Source organism: Temnothorax curvispinosus, unplaced genomic scaffold (genome assembly GCF_003070985.1).
Source record: "Temnothorax curvispinosus isolate PA1 unplaced genomic scaffold, ASM307098v1 QBEX01005011.1, whole genome shotgun sequence".
Lineage (NCBI taxonomy): Eukaryota > Metazoa > Arthropoda > Insecta > Hymenoptera > Formicidae > Temnothorax > Temnothorax curvispinosus.
In genome coordinates, this window is record NW_020214791.1 from 1,012,455 (window position 1) to 1,026,820 (window position 14,366).

The 14,366-nt window shown below is 39.5% G+C and overlaps 5 protein-coding genes across 9 annotated transcripts in view; 2 read left to right on the forward strand and 3 right to left on the reverse strand.

The window, feature by feature from the left end:
* The window catches only part of LOC112454366 (far upstream element-binding protein 3), a 12,284-nt gene extending 11,479 nt beyond the window's left edge, over positions 1–805 (forward strand). Inside the window, exon 14 of the mRNA XM_025015714.1 lies at positions 366–805. The gene's annotated coding sequence lies outside the window, so the exon portion shown is untranslated. The remainder of the gene's footprint in view (positions 1–365) is intronic.
* The window catches only part of LOC112454368 (GMP reductase 1-like), a 2,998-nt gene extending 1,924 nt beyond the window's left edge, over positions 1–1,074 (reverse strand). The window contains exon 1 of the mRNA XM_025015718.1: positions 827–1,074. Within this exon, the coding sequence (XP_024871486.1) occupies positions 827–913 (87 nt within the window). The 5' untranslated portion in view covers positions 914–1,074. The remainder of the gene's footprint in view (positions 1–826) is intronic.
* A 1,329-nt stretch (positions 1,075–2,403) lies between these two features.
* LOC112454367 (FK506-binding protein 59) lies at positions 2,404–5,882 on the reverse strand. Of its 2 annotated transcripts, none has more exons than XM_025015716.1 (6): positions 5,667–5,879; positions 5,075–5,413; positions 4,716–4,836; positions 4,384–4,631; positions 3,794–4,303; positions 2,404–3,454 (listed from the first exon to the last, which is right to left on the reverse strand). In XM_025015716.1, exons 2-6 carry the CDS (start codon positions 5,408–5,410, stop codon positions 3,287–3,289), a joined length of 1,383 nt encoding a protein of 460 aa, XP_024871484.1. In that variant the 5' UTR covers positions 5,411–5,413; positions 5,667–5,879; the 3' UTR covers positions 2,404–3,286. The 2 variants fall into 2 exon arrangements, with proteins under 2 accessions (XP_024871484.1, XP_024871485.1); XM_025015717.1 differs by having other exon boundaries at positions 3,374–3,465; positions 5,667–5,882.
* A 441-nt stretch (positions 5,883–6,323) lies between these two features.
* On the forward strand, positions 6,324–10,540 carry LOC112454365. Its single transcript, XM_025015709.1, has 4 exons — positions 6,324–6,960; positions 7,035–7,181; positions 7,258–7,353; positions 7,550–10,540. The coding sequence occupies exons 1-4, from the start codon at positions 6,820–6,822 to the stop codon at positions 10,337–10,339; spliced, it is 3,174 nt and encodes a 1,057-aa protein (XP_024871477.1). The 5' UTR covers positions 6,324–6,819; the 3' UTR covers positions 10,340–10,540.
* Positions 10,541–12,866: 2,326 nt separating this feature from the next.
* The window catches only part of LOC112454321 (protein kinase C and casein kinase substrate in neurons protein 1), a 54,714-nt gene continuing 53,214 nt past the window's right edge, over positions 12,867–14,366 (reverse strand). For all 4 annotated transcript variants that reach the window (XM_025015624.1, XM_025015623.1, XM_025015621.1 and 1 more), the window contains 3 exons: positions 13,938–14,098; positions 13,677–13,837; positions 12,867–13,476 (listed from right to left, as the gene is read on the reverse strand). In XM_025015624.1, the coding sequence (XP_024871392.1) occupies positions 13,364–13,476; positions 13,677–13,837; positions 13,938–14,098 (435 nt within the window). In that variant the 3' untranslated portion in view covers positions 12,867–13,363. The remainder of the gene's footprint in view (positions 13,477–13,676; positions 13,838–13,937; positions 14,099–14,366) is intronic.

Consider the following 14,366-nt stretch of genomic DNA (forward strand, 5'->3'; position numbering starts at 1 on the left):
CACACACACACACACACACACACACACACACACACACACACACACACCCATATATATATATATATATATGAATTAAATATATTTTACATAAATATATTTAAAACAAAATATATATAATTATATTAGATTATTATTTTACATGTGTATAACTTTTTATATTTTTACACACACACAAAGATATAAAAAGAGTAACAATTTTACGTAGAACAGAAGTGTGTGTTAAATTAATAAAATTGAAGAATTCATTATGACATAATACGTGCAAATATCACCAACAATTTCATTACAGTGTATATTATAGTCATAAAAATGCAACGATATAAATCACTCTTGCTAATCTTTAATTTACGTGAATTTTTTCATAGAAATGTGCGGGACGTATAATATAGGATCGGCACTGTCGACGTAAGACGACGGGCCGGACGATCAACCGACAGGAAGTCGGCCGTATTCGTGAGAAATTAAATCAATATAGAGATGGTTTTGGGCGCCTGAGGAGGGACCATAAATTCGGGAGCTTCGAACACTCTGCGATCGGCGCGTAATCGACTTGCACGCACACAACGCGTGCAATCCGTCGAATTCGAGCGATCGAATTTTTGAAATCCAAGCGTAATTGTATCCCGAGAAATACACTCTCTGGTATGTCCCGCGATATTGCGTGGTGGATAATGTCGTATTTTTTTTTCTTTTCCTTTTCTCTCTCGCTCTCTCTCTCTCTCTCTCTCTTTCCTCTCTCTCGCCGGAGACACGCATGCAATTATTCCCGGACGCGACGAGGAACGCGAATTCCGAATTAACATGCCAATTACATAAAGGCTCTCACATCCGAACGGCTCTTCAGCGTGCTCCGTTTCGGGCGCAGTAGCACGTCCTTAAAGTCCAGCTTTATGTCATTTATTATGTTCGGCATGACGGCGCGTGGACCACCCTCGGCGGCCTCGAATCTAGCAGACGACTGTCCCGGACTCCGCTCACTATACTCGTCGACGCACCGCGAGACGTGCTATACACTGTGGGGAGAACCCGTGACCGCGGACGTTCTTGCACTGGCTGGTGCCACCCAGGCATGGCACATCTGACACGCCGCTCGAGGGAGGGAGAGAGAGGAGCTATTTTCGTCCCTCTCTCTGTCGCCCCTTATTGAACCAGGGCGGTGCGGTCTCGGGGGCGCCTCCAGAGCCGCGATCTCTCCTCGCGAATCTCTCCCGAGATTCAGAAATGCAGGAGAGAAACATTGATCGGCCGCTCGAAAGAATCCCACCTGCCTCGAAATTTATCCGAGACCCGACATGAATTAATGACAAAGGCAACAAATCTGAGTTTATCTCGATCTGAATTAATAACAAAAGCAACAAATCTGAGTTTATCTCGATCTGAAATAACAGAGACAATGATTCTCCACGAGAAGGGATGTCCCTCATCTGTTCCAAAATGTACGCGAAATATCGCTGAATATGAAATGCCCGCGGTAATTTTGAGCATTTTCCCGTTTTTCCATTACGATTTTTCTGTCAAGTCATTCTATTTTTTACGAAAGATGCGGTCGCGGCGCATAATCCGGATTTTTATTCACGCTGGACGAACGCCAGTCGGCGGTCGACGCCGCATTGCGCAAAAGTCGCGATTTCGACGATGGCTCGGACGATCGTGAGCCCATCCCTGCGGGCATCCACGTGTGTGCATATGTGTAATGTACTAATAACGAAGATAACATATCAGAAAGTCTAGACGACACGTCTAGACAATTGAGGAAGCTTACTTTTCCAGTTGAACGTTTACTTAGCGAGTATATCAAAGAATGCTCGGCGTACAAGATTTTTACGTTTTGATGATTGTATAAAGTCGCTATACATTTTATATCGCAAATTCTATGCTGCAAAATACGTTGGCGAAACTTTCTCAAAGCAGAAAAATTATTTAAAATTTTAATTAACGACATATTCTGAATTAACGACAATTTGTTACGCGTGTCACATATCTGTCAACCGTGTCGTTGTTAAGATATCTATTATACTAAGTTGACCTGAGTTAAAGTCTATTAAAACATCGAAAGATACTAAGTAAGTTGACCTGAGTTAAAGTCTATTAAAATATCGAAAGATAGGAGATAGGTTTTATTGGACGTTACAATCACTGGTTAACTTTGCGTCAGTCAAGGAGGTCAAGGATAACTGATTCAAACTGGAGCAATAGTTGTTTATAAATATTTAAAAAGAAATCTTAAGCGTAAACTATATTAAAGTATGCAACGTCGTATTTAAAGAGTTATATATGTATATTTCAAGAGAATTTGGGTCGCAAAAGCATTTTATTATAACATTATGTAAAAGGGAAATATTATAGACGTCTTATTTTGTGTACAGTAGAAACTGTTTTGGTTCCGAGATATGAGAAAATCAATTTTTGTGCTAGAAATTCTATTATATTCTATGTAAGTTTGTCATATATAAAATACATGATACATAAATTTGTATTATCTAATTTATTGAGAAAGATCAACTTCGTTTAATTATGGGCAAGGGGATTAGAGATTACGATATGACAATCTAATGGAATGACATTTGAATTTTCATCACACTTTCTTATATTTAATTCCGCAATGTTCTTTTCTGTAACGTCGTACATAATTCACGAATCAGTGCAGATGACATAAGAAAGAAATGTATATATCGCTGTGAAAGTTATTTTTATACAATTGTAACCGGTGTACATCATCAAGTTTACATATTCCTTTTATACCGATGTACAAATGGTTCTCTTAATTTCTGATTCCATGCGCATTCATTCACGAAAGACTATTTGCATATTAATTCATCAATTCTTTTCTAAATCTACAATATACACAGTAATGATCGACGTATTAAAGTTTAAACAATGGCACTACATTATAATGGAATAGTATGACTTGAGATACAACAATTTGATTGGTGCACATAATTTTACAGAAGGAAAAGGTACTGCATTGATAAAATTGTATTTTTATAACAATATGAACAACATGCATTTAACTCCTCGAGGGACAGTATGCTTAAAATATTTTTGTAATTAACGCCACGCGGATGTTTAAGTACAGTAAACTTTCAGATATGTTGACCAACACAAATTCTACGCGTTAAAATTAAACACTTGACGTTTCAGTACATCTAACATGCAATTTTCAATTTTTGTAAAAGATAGCAGTATTTAGAAGGCACAGAAAATAAAGATTGACGGGACCTCAATTCGTTGGCAGTTTACGCGGGGCAGTGTAACGAAAGAGAAAGAACATTCTAAGAGCCACTGTTTACATATTTTTGAATTCACCAGAACCATTAGCGTTGAGCATGAGTATGTTAGGATTTTCCTTTTCAAAGGCAGTCGCGTCTCTGCCTCCGGGTCTTTCTTCCTGTCCCCATTCTCCTAGAGTCTCGCGCATCACATCTGGCTGTTCCTTCAGTTTTTGCTCCTCCTTCTGTGAGATTACTAACGGTTTATGGTCCAACGCAAACACAATCGACAAGTTAATTTTTACGATTTATTTGAATTTATTTAAATTAATCAGCCTTTATATCATTCATAATATTTATAACAAAATGCAGAGCCTATGATATTGCATGATATTTTCTATATTAAAATACGAATGGTCGATATTCAAGTGTATTTGTTGGGCATTGCAGAGAACATTTCAGTTTCAAATAGCTAAATGTTTGTAACAAATTTCATGACCAATGATACGAAAGCTCGGCTACGTGAAGAGAAGGTATTGCGTATCGATTAAAAATGTTATTCAACATTATTGTTTCTCACAAACCTGTTTATCTTCCTGCGCAAACTTATCGAACATGTTCGCGTAAAGTTTCTTCTCTTTAGCTAATTGCTTCTTAATAAGAGAATTACAGATTAAAATTTGTTTAGACGCGGCCGTATTTTTCGGCTGTACTTTTAGAACCTCTTGGAAATCGTTAATAGCGATTTCAGGCGATGCAAGCCCAAGGTGCGCTTGTCCTCTTCTGAACAATGCCTTCTCATTCTGCGGATCCAGTTCTAGAGCTTTGGCACATTCTTCCTTGGCCAAAAGGTTTTCATTGGTTTTCAGATAACATAGAGCGAGGTTTAAGTGAGCCGCTACTAGGAGACTGTCCCTCTCCTTTTTGAGATCGTCCGTGAAATCTGTCACGACATTTAAATACTTGGGGACTTTCTGGTACACTTTAATGGCCAGATTGATTTTATTGGATGTCAAGTACTTCGTCCCTTTCTCTTTCTGCATCTTTGCTTGTTCTATCTTTTCTTCTGGCTTCATTGACCATATACTTGTCTCCTGTAATAAATAATATTCAGTAATTAAGAAAGTTACAGAACTATAGAGGCAAGTCCATCTTTAATAATAATCGCAATTACCTTCTCAAAATTTTGTAACTCCACTTCATACTCCACGTCCGCATTTGGCGGAATTTTGTATTTCGAATTTCCTTCCTCCTTAAATGCATGTTTACTTTTAATTAACAGCCTAGATTTCTCGCCTTTTAAAAAGCGCGGCAGCGCTAACTCTACACCCTCCACAATTCCTACATCTTCTCCTTCTCCGAGGATAAATTCTACCTCTCTGTCTTCAAATACTTCATCATTGTACTTTCCAACCAAGTGTACTAAGGACATATACAGAGTTTGTTAGATGAAGAGAATATATGACACATATTTCACATTGAAGCCTGTCAAATCGTGATACTAACTCTTTACAGTGCTGCCGTCTTCCGGATTAGCATAGTTTTGGCCAGCAACAAGTTGGAATCTCTGAATACTCTTATCTTTACCCGGACTTAGATCTTCCCCGCACCAGTCAAGCAATTCAACCTAGAAAGACATATATATATTAGAATATGATCGACAGTTCTCCAATATTTATGTATAATAAAATTAATTATATTAAAATATATGTATCTCTTATTGAATATTATACATATTATAATATGCATGTTGAAATACTGCTAATTTACATGCAGATAATGACTAATACATTATAGAACTTTGCAGAATCGCAGGAGCTTGTCTTAAGCAACGATCAATGGTATCGATTAGTATCTATACTCACTTCAAATTTCAATGTAGCGTCAGGTGGAATTGACGGCGGACTACCCGACTTGCCATAGGCATATTCGGGGGCGCACGTCAGCACAGCGATCTCGCCCTTCTTCATGCTGGCGATGCCGATGTCCCATGCTTTGATGACGCTGTTACTTCCGACAACAAATTTGAACGGCTTGTCTCTGTCTCTGCTGGAGTCAAACTTCTCGCCGTTCAGCAGAGTGCCGGTATAGTGGACTTTCACCTTGCAACCGTTCGTAGGAGTCTCATCGCCAACACCTTCCTTGATGATCTCCTTCAACACACCCCTGTCCTGTGCGGGAGACAAATCTATCTCGGCCATCCTCTGCGGGAGTGAGAGAAAAAAAGAAGCGATTATTAAAACACCACAAAAGGAGGCTTTTCTCGCCGCGACGATATCGAGGTGCTACTCCAACCGAGTCCGCGCGCGTTCTTTCCGCGCCGAACCTTCTCGACTCGGAGATGCTAATGTGGCGAATATGTTAATGACGGAGGAAATGACTTCGCAAAAGTCGTGCATTCGTTTGCCGATATGCATTATGTGTATGAAAATATGAAAACCGAACGAAGATACGTACGCTCTGCGAAATAGAATGCGTTCAAGGGCACACACGTTACAAAACGCAGCGGAGAAATTATTCGTTCCAAGCGTGACCACACCACGCGTCGTGCACCGGCTCCGCGCGAAACAACGATGCGGATCGATCGCTTATTACAATCGTGCACCGGCGGAAATCGATTTCACGGAATTTACTAGAAAATATCCGGTGTGTCGTATCCTCGACAGTCGATATTTTCGTTCTCGGTCGCATTTCCGAAATCTTTTCGTTCGGCCGTTTGATTTGCAGCGTCGAAGATTCCTGCATTGCCGACACCGCGAGTAACTCTTCTGCAGATTTCTACATTATCGACCTCACTAATTATTATCTTTATTTTATCGTGTTTTTTTTTGAGAGAAAACTTTTGTTTGAGAGAAAATCATTTGTTGATTTAGCGATATTATTGTACAGCGACGAGATTTAATTCAATTCTTTCTCATTGTGGACTCGGCGTATTTTTATTTCGGTGATTAAAGCGTCAGTAAGTCCGAACCAAATTAATATCGATTGGACGATTGTTATTATCAGCGTTTTTCGAATTATCTACGCAACAACAATCGACACCAGGTCTATTTCGGTCGGCTCCTCGAGGAATACGCGGACGAATGGGCTCTCGAATTTGACGCGGGTCAGACCAATAAAATGGCCGCGTCGCGAAGCGTCCCGCGGCACTCCGCCAATCGCCACGGGCCGTTTTCATCTGACGCCACTACGCGAATTCACGCGACACGCGATTTACGGTCGAGAGTGCGCCATATTTTCGTTCCGCGCGCGCTTTGCGGCGCGGAGTTTGCCGTGAGATCTGTTATGGCGAACGTTTCCTGATTCGGCGGCGAGTGATCGTGTTTCGGTCGAACGAGTCGAGTGACGAGCGGGGTGTTCCGTTGGACGGATACAGCGGCCGAGAGAACATTGGAGATCGTCGTCGGCCAGGATCGCGCGTCGCGTCCAGCTACGTCCGCGCTCGTAATCGAGCGACGGAAAGAGGACCGAATAGGTTATTGATGGCGAAGCGCGGGCACCCGCCGCGCGAACACGACCGACGTATTTGTCGTTGTTGAGCATCGTTCGAGAGCTCACACGCGTTTTCCCGGGGCCGGGTTTCCACCCGCAATCGCCTCCCGTTGAAGCGATGTCGGACGAGCCGTCAAACATGGCCGAACGGCCAAGCCGCTGTCGAATTTGCCTGGCCGATCACGGCTGCATGACCAGTCTGCTGAGTGACCGTGTGGAGGGCAAGCTCAAGGATCTGATCAAGTGCACTCGCATCGACGTAAGTCTTTTTACTTAGCTTTGTATCTCGTGAGTTCTATCGAACGGCTTGATTCATATTTGTTTTTGCCGTAGATCAAGTATGAGGAGAATCTACCTGGAGTTGTGTGTCACGTGTGCTTATATAAGCTGGATATGTGGGGCGAGTTCAAAGAACGGTTTGTACAGTCCAACAAAGCCCTCTTGGAACAGCTAGAGGTATCAGAAACGTCTGATAATGCTGTAAGTAGCCCTAGTACCTTTTTGCTTCGTGGACTTTTGCATCGCTTCGGCGTAACGCTCTTCGTTTTCATCTCAGATTAAAGATCCTGCTTCTAAGGATGAAAGTTGTACGACGAAGAATGCGAAGAGGAAACATAAAATCGGCGAGGATAATATTTCAGACACTGAGAAGGTATGTCTTTAAATTCCATAATTTATTAATTCTGTTTCGTGACATTTTCTCAACGTTATATTCATCTTTATTTTTGTATGCTGATAATCATCGACAATTTATGCATTAAGTTTCATTCATGTTTTACGGAATTGTAAAGTTGATACATCCAGGAGTTACTTGTGACAATAAAAAAAATAATCCAATTCTATTTCAGAAAAAATCAAGGATAGACACTGCAAATGGTACTTGTGACACAGATGAAGTTATACTAGATACAATATGTATATCATCAGAGGATAATGAAGATGAACCAGATTCATCTAAGCCAAAGAAGAACGATGAGAATCATGCGGAAGGTAAAACGTATTCCGGACCAACAAGAGCTAGATTGTTACCCGCGAGACGCGGCAGAACTATCGAACGGAGGAAGGCATCCACGAGGCGTTGGGTAGAGAGGAAGAAGGCGCTTTTGGCTGCAACTGGGGAAAACGTGTCTGACACGGATTCCATAGCTTCCGACGACGTGCAATTATCGCCCGTGCAAAAGGCTCGAGCGAAGACCAATGCGGATAAGGAAACGGAAAGGCAGAAGAAGGTAGCGAAGGTGCTGAAAAATCTAGAGACGAATCTTACGGAAAAGTACATCGGGATTCGTGATGGAGACACGGATTCCGACGCGCGCAGAACGAGATTGAGCAAGGAGCTGCATTTGCAACAGAGAAACAAAATATCGTTGATGAACAAAATCAGTAAGGAACACCCTGTCGGGAGAAATGGATCCTCTCTGGACACCTCGATGGAAAGAGAGCACTCTCCGACTTCATTAACGGATAACATTGCACTAAGCGTTCGTACGAGGAAGTCCAAGATACAGAAGAATGACGGACAAACTTTTACGCCTCAATCGGTGAAATCCGAGCTAGTGATCGGTGACACCAAGTTCGCTGTAACGTCAACGTTGATTCTCGTGGATCCATCGAACCTTAATTCATTGGACGTTAATAATTTGCCGAAGGATTCTAAGAATCCTAGCCCGGACGAAAGCAATCGGGAAAGGAATACCGATATCATCGACGCGGTTCAGCTACGTAGAGTAAATCCCGTGACGACCAACGCGAACAACAAGTCCAACAGCAAGTCCAAAAACGAGCTTGTCGAAAGATGTTTGAATATCGAAGTAGAGGGTCATGAATTGATGGTTCTGAAACGCGTACAATGCGAATTAGCGGATTTTGTCAAGAATGAAATGAAGCACAAGATACTCAGCACGAGCGACGGCGCTGCGAAAATGGATAACTCCAAAACTGACAGTGTCACCTGCACCCGCCAGAAACTCGATCAGAAGTTGAAGGATATAATAGAATTAGCTATAAAGAAAAATATCGAGCCTTCTACGACGAGACAAATGGCCGACGTATGCAGCCAGGAATCCACCAGGTTTTCACCAGCGTTGATAAAGATGGCTGTGCACTCGCCTAGGTATCAGCCGAAAGTTGTAATAAAACGCCTAGATACAGTAAAGGAGAGTAAGCATTATAACGTTAATAATTCTCACGTGATCAAGTCGACCGCGCGAAGGGGCAGGGGCAGGGGCAGAGGCAGGGGCAGGGGCAGGGGCAGGGGCGCCGGGCCGTTCAGTATAAGCCGGATCACTCGTAAACGTCAAAGCGTACCTCCGGTAAGGTACAACGATTACAACGTCAGTGCATTAGACTCTGATTCCAATGCATCGAATGATAATGAACATGCAGCCATTTGCGAAACGCCCAAGGCAACTAACTCGAGAACGTCTATGATGACGAGACAGTCGGCGATCAATATTGGCAAACCGATGGAAGACAAACAAGATAAACAGACGATTGAGGAGACTAACAGAGTAGAGGGTGCCATAACTGAGTCTCATATGTGCGGGCTATGTGGACTCACGTTCCAAACCCGCAAGGAAGTCGACGCGCACATTCTTAATCACAAGGCTGCATCGGATATCTCTACCGTGCAGATCGAGTTGCAAAACGATCAGCAAGCAACTTCGCTCTTGCAGAACCCGCGACAGGGCAAGCAGAAGATGATGCGCTGTAAGAGATGTCACGAGGTAGTCGAAGCACGTCTCGTGAAGACGCACGTGTGCAAAACGTCGCAACACAAATGTTACGTCTGCAACTCCATATTTCGTACAAAGAACCTTCTCGCGAAGCATTTGGAGGGCCACGATCATTCCGAATTCAACATAGAGAACGCAATCGGGAACAAGAAGTTCAGCAGTGCTGACACGTTGTTGAAAATGCTATCGGTCGCATCCACGTCACCGCAGAAGGATCAAGCCGAGGAAAATGAAACCGCGACAAAAACGCAGACTGTTGTAAGTGAGAAAAATGACATCCAGTCAGACAAGATAAGTAGCACAGGCGTGAAGCTGGATAGCACTGAGAACATCGCGAAGAAGCCTAAAGAAACGTACACCTGTTTCGTGTGCGACAAGATCTTCACGGACGAGGAAGTACTGAAGGATCACTTACAGAAGCACTGCGACGATCTGAGCGAAGGGGAGCAGAGCAATAGCAAGGAGCAGTATCAGTGCGGTATTTGCAGCAAGATTTTGGAATCGGATGAAGCGTTAGAGGAGCACGTTGGCAAACACTTGTTCGACGATGAGGACGACAACCCTAATCTGATTAGCATAGACCAAAGCACCAATGACGGTAATAATAAGTCAAAGGAAACCGAGGCGTATCAGTGTGGCCAGTGCTCGGCGACGTTTGATTCGGAGATGTTGCTGGAGATGCATATGCAGGAGCACGAGGAGGAAGTCGCGATAGCGGAGTGGGAGAAGCAAGGGATGAAGGTTTATCAGTATCAATGCATGCTTTGCGACGAATTGTTCAACGCGGAAAAGGAGTTGGCGGAACATTTGGATATACATAATGCAAACGCGCAAGTATGTGTGTTGTGTGACAAGCCGTTCCGCACGCTGGAGGACCTACAAGAACACGTTGCGACTCATTGATGTATCAAATCTGTATTACGTAATATGTTTGGGGAATAATGAGCAGATAAAATTCTGTTACGATGTTTGTTATTATGATTGCTACGAGATCTGCCAATAATATGGATATATAAATTTTCTGTACTAAATGTACATGCTAGCCATATATTTGATTATAGTATTTGAAATTTAAAATTTTCCATGTTTACATGCATAAATGATTCTATATAAAATTGTAATATAATTTATAAAAACGCTGTATTTTATGCGCGTGTTTGTAATTAATTAGAATTTAGAAATTATTTAGTTTGGAAGACATTAAATTTCATTTCATTTATTATGATGCGAACAACGTCGAGAAGAATGTATTTGTTTGATTTTAATTCAAAAATATTACACTCTGAGTTCACGCCTTTAATTAAAAGTGCTGTTTAGATATATATAAGTTTTGGAAAGTTTATATCCTAGAATATGAAGTTCATTTATGTTTTAGAAAATATGTCAAATTATAAAATTCTAGAGATATATATACTTTCCATTATACATATGTAGAAAAGAGAGGAGGAGAAAACAAACATAAGAAGAAAACAGCTTTTATGCAAGACAACCGTATTACTTTGCTGATGCATGAGCATATTTTATCTTTATGTTTAAACCTTCTTATGAATAGAGATACACATTGATGTAAATATATCACACAGAATGTAAGTTGCTTAAGTTGTCAGATTTTGAGATATATAGCCCTAGCTAAATAATATATATATATATATTATATATATAAAAATTTCATTGTGTAAAATATATATATATATATATATATAAATTTCATTTTACACAATGAAATTTTTTCATAAATTTACTAAGGCTTTCTTTGCAATATTTTCATTCGCAATGATAATGAAAAAAAATGTTCGTTTTTTCTCTCCGAAGAACTCGAAACTTTATACATACTTTATTATCACACTGATGAAGAAAACAGTTTATTTTCCGTAATTGTTATTTAAAATATACAACTGCGTGTAATACTGTATACTTGACATCTTATTGAAAAACTTTGTTAAATATAGATAACAGCATTAAATATATGAGTATAATATAAGTAAGCGAATGTTACAATATATTTTATTAAGAGAGATTATTATTCTTCTTTTTAATATAATTAATAATATAATCACCTGTGTAATTATTAGTGATAAATATGGAAAACAATCCACACAAGATAAAGTTCTGTTAAGTATAAATAATTTACGTTAAAGAATTCTAAGAAATAATTGTCTTAAAAAGAGAATTTTTAAGTTTTGCCTGATATAGAATGAGAAAATAGTTTTTATTAATTTTTGATTTTGACAATTTCTAATATGTCAATATGATGCGTTTTACATAGCATTTCGATGTTATTCTGAATTCAAATACAGGTAATTGCGTTTTTATTTCGTACAAGACATTTTTGTTTTTAGTTTTGTCCGTATAATTAAAACATTACTATCGTAAATATAATTAACGATATAAATCGATAGAATGTTTTATGTAGAAGTCGTTTATTAAACATACATATATAATAAATTTTATACACAAGCTACAATTTATATATATATACTTGACAACTTTATGGAGCTGTGAACACACTTTACAAAAGGTAGTTTGGAGGATTAATTAAATGAATGTAAAAAAATCAGTCAGACTGAATTTATAATTTTACTATATATTCTATATGATATTTACATAAATACTGTGTACATAGACACAATGTATTCGTAATGAATACTTTTTTTTTCAATGTCTATATTATAATAATCATAAATCAAATATCTCTATGACTCTGCAGCTAACGCATTAGATAATTCAGAACATATTTTACGAAAAGAGCTTTTTGAAGATAAAAAATGTTAGCTACATGTTAATTTTCACATGATTCATGCCAACTCTCTAAAATCTCATACATTTAGTTTCAGAAAAACTTATTTCATTCAATACATGTGTGGTATTTGGTAGATATTATTATACTAATTAAAATAACGATTACGAGACATCTTTATTCTTTTCGATGTATTATAATTCCGAGATATATAATTTCTTTTAATTGAAAATTAACAAAAAAATTTTTTTAAAGACTACCGGATTTATATAAAAACAAGTTATATATGTATATGTGTACATATATATAACATACTTTAGATGAAATTATTTTTCTCCTATAACATTATCATTGATAATTCATATTTATTTCATCAAATTATTATCTCGACTATAACATTTAACTAATGAATGGAATAATTATCGATTTCTGGGTCCCGAATCTCTTTTATATTAAATTTATGCCCATTTAAAGTGCTGCACTTTATGTTCACATACTTCAAATATATAACACTTCAAATTCATTAAACGACAATTAATAGCTTCACATATTGCTAGGCTCTTACATCTATTATGTACAATGACACCATTTATATAGACATTAGTTTTTAATAGTACTTTTCTTTAATAACAATAAATTAAATAGAACTCTCGTTTCGTCTCAACCAAAAGATTCTTTTCGTTACAACAATGAGTTACAACAATGAGTCGTAAAACGCAATATTCCAATATTCTAAACTCGCTATACGCGTGTAATCCATGTTTTATCCATAGAGACTAACTAGGGAAGGATTTTAACTAACCTAGCTATCTAAAAACAAATTTAATTCTGAGTGAGGGATATATTTTCATGTAGGGAAACTGTTTACTTTAACGCCGCTAGTCGCGGAGCAAAGATCTCGAAATGGAATCGTCACTCGCCGTTTATACAATTCGTAAATGCAGACGATCAGTTTACGCTTTACCTAGAGGTACCCAGATGTCAGAGACTTGTTGTAACTCGTTTCTTCATTCAGATTCATCCATCGTGAATCGCGTCGTCTCACAGGACGCCACGAGAAACTGATGGTCCTGCAAATCTCCAACTCGCGCAAACGACAGCGAAGAAAAACGAAACTTTGCAATTTTGTTCTTCGCGGAGATTACATATTTAAGTAACTAACTTGTGGATTTGGCTTTGCATTAGTTAATCTATTGCGACACCAAGCCTACATAATTCGCCGGATAGAGGCCCACTCTGCCGTCCTTCCTTCCTTTACACCACCCTTGCTCGTCTTCATCTTCCAGTTTCTCGAATACATCGCCTGAAAAATTCAACGAAATTTAAATTAATATCATTCGACATTAATATTATTCATCAAGCCGTTATATTAATTGTTATATGAATAGCGAGTTCAAATAATTACATCACTCCTTTGCTAAACATAATAGATAATTAGTAAAGTCGCTCAAGTTGGATTGAGTGACTCCAAAACATTTGCGAACGACACCCTTCCTATTATACCTTGCTTGAAACTAAGCTCATCCGCTTCGGCTCCCTCGTAATCGTACAAGGCTCGTACGGGAACCCCTGGTTCCCCATTGTCCACCAGTGGCTCACCACCGTCCTCGTCCCATTCCTCCTCTTCGAACGGGTTCGACTCTTGCTTGGCATTAGTACCGTTACTGCAATCATCACTACATTTTAGTGCGTACTAATAAAACGCGTATCAATATAAAGCTATCAATTTATCTTTCGCGTTGCGAGAACCTTACGACAACTTACGTGATAGTCGAGGTTCTGTTAACGCTGTCAGTCTCGTTATTCTTCTCCGAGGACGGCTTGCTAGAACTTATGTCCGTTTTGCTATCCCCGTGATTGCTTTCCGGTGATATTACTCGGGCGGCGGGCTTCGATTTTGATCTGTTATTGGCCGATGAAAATTCCTGTTTGAACGGGAGGGAGAAAACGTGTTAGATATAACGTCTCGGCGAGATCTGTATAAGTGCGTACCGTGATACCGGATGCACGAATCTCTATCGATGAAAACGCCATGCGTGCAACCAAGTGTATTACGATACGGAGTCGCTAGCCGCGAGTATTTTACACCCCGAATGTGAGCATGCCGACGATGCATGTTTCGTTGAAGCCCACCGCTATCTCGTTGCGTCTATCTGCCCAATAATCTTGCGTGCGTCAAGAAGGTTCACTATC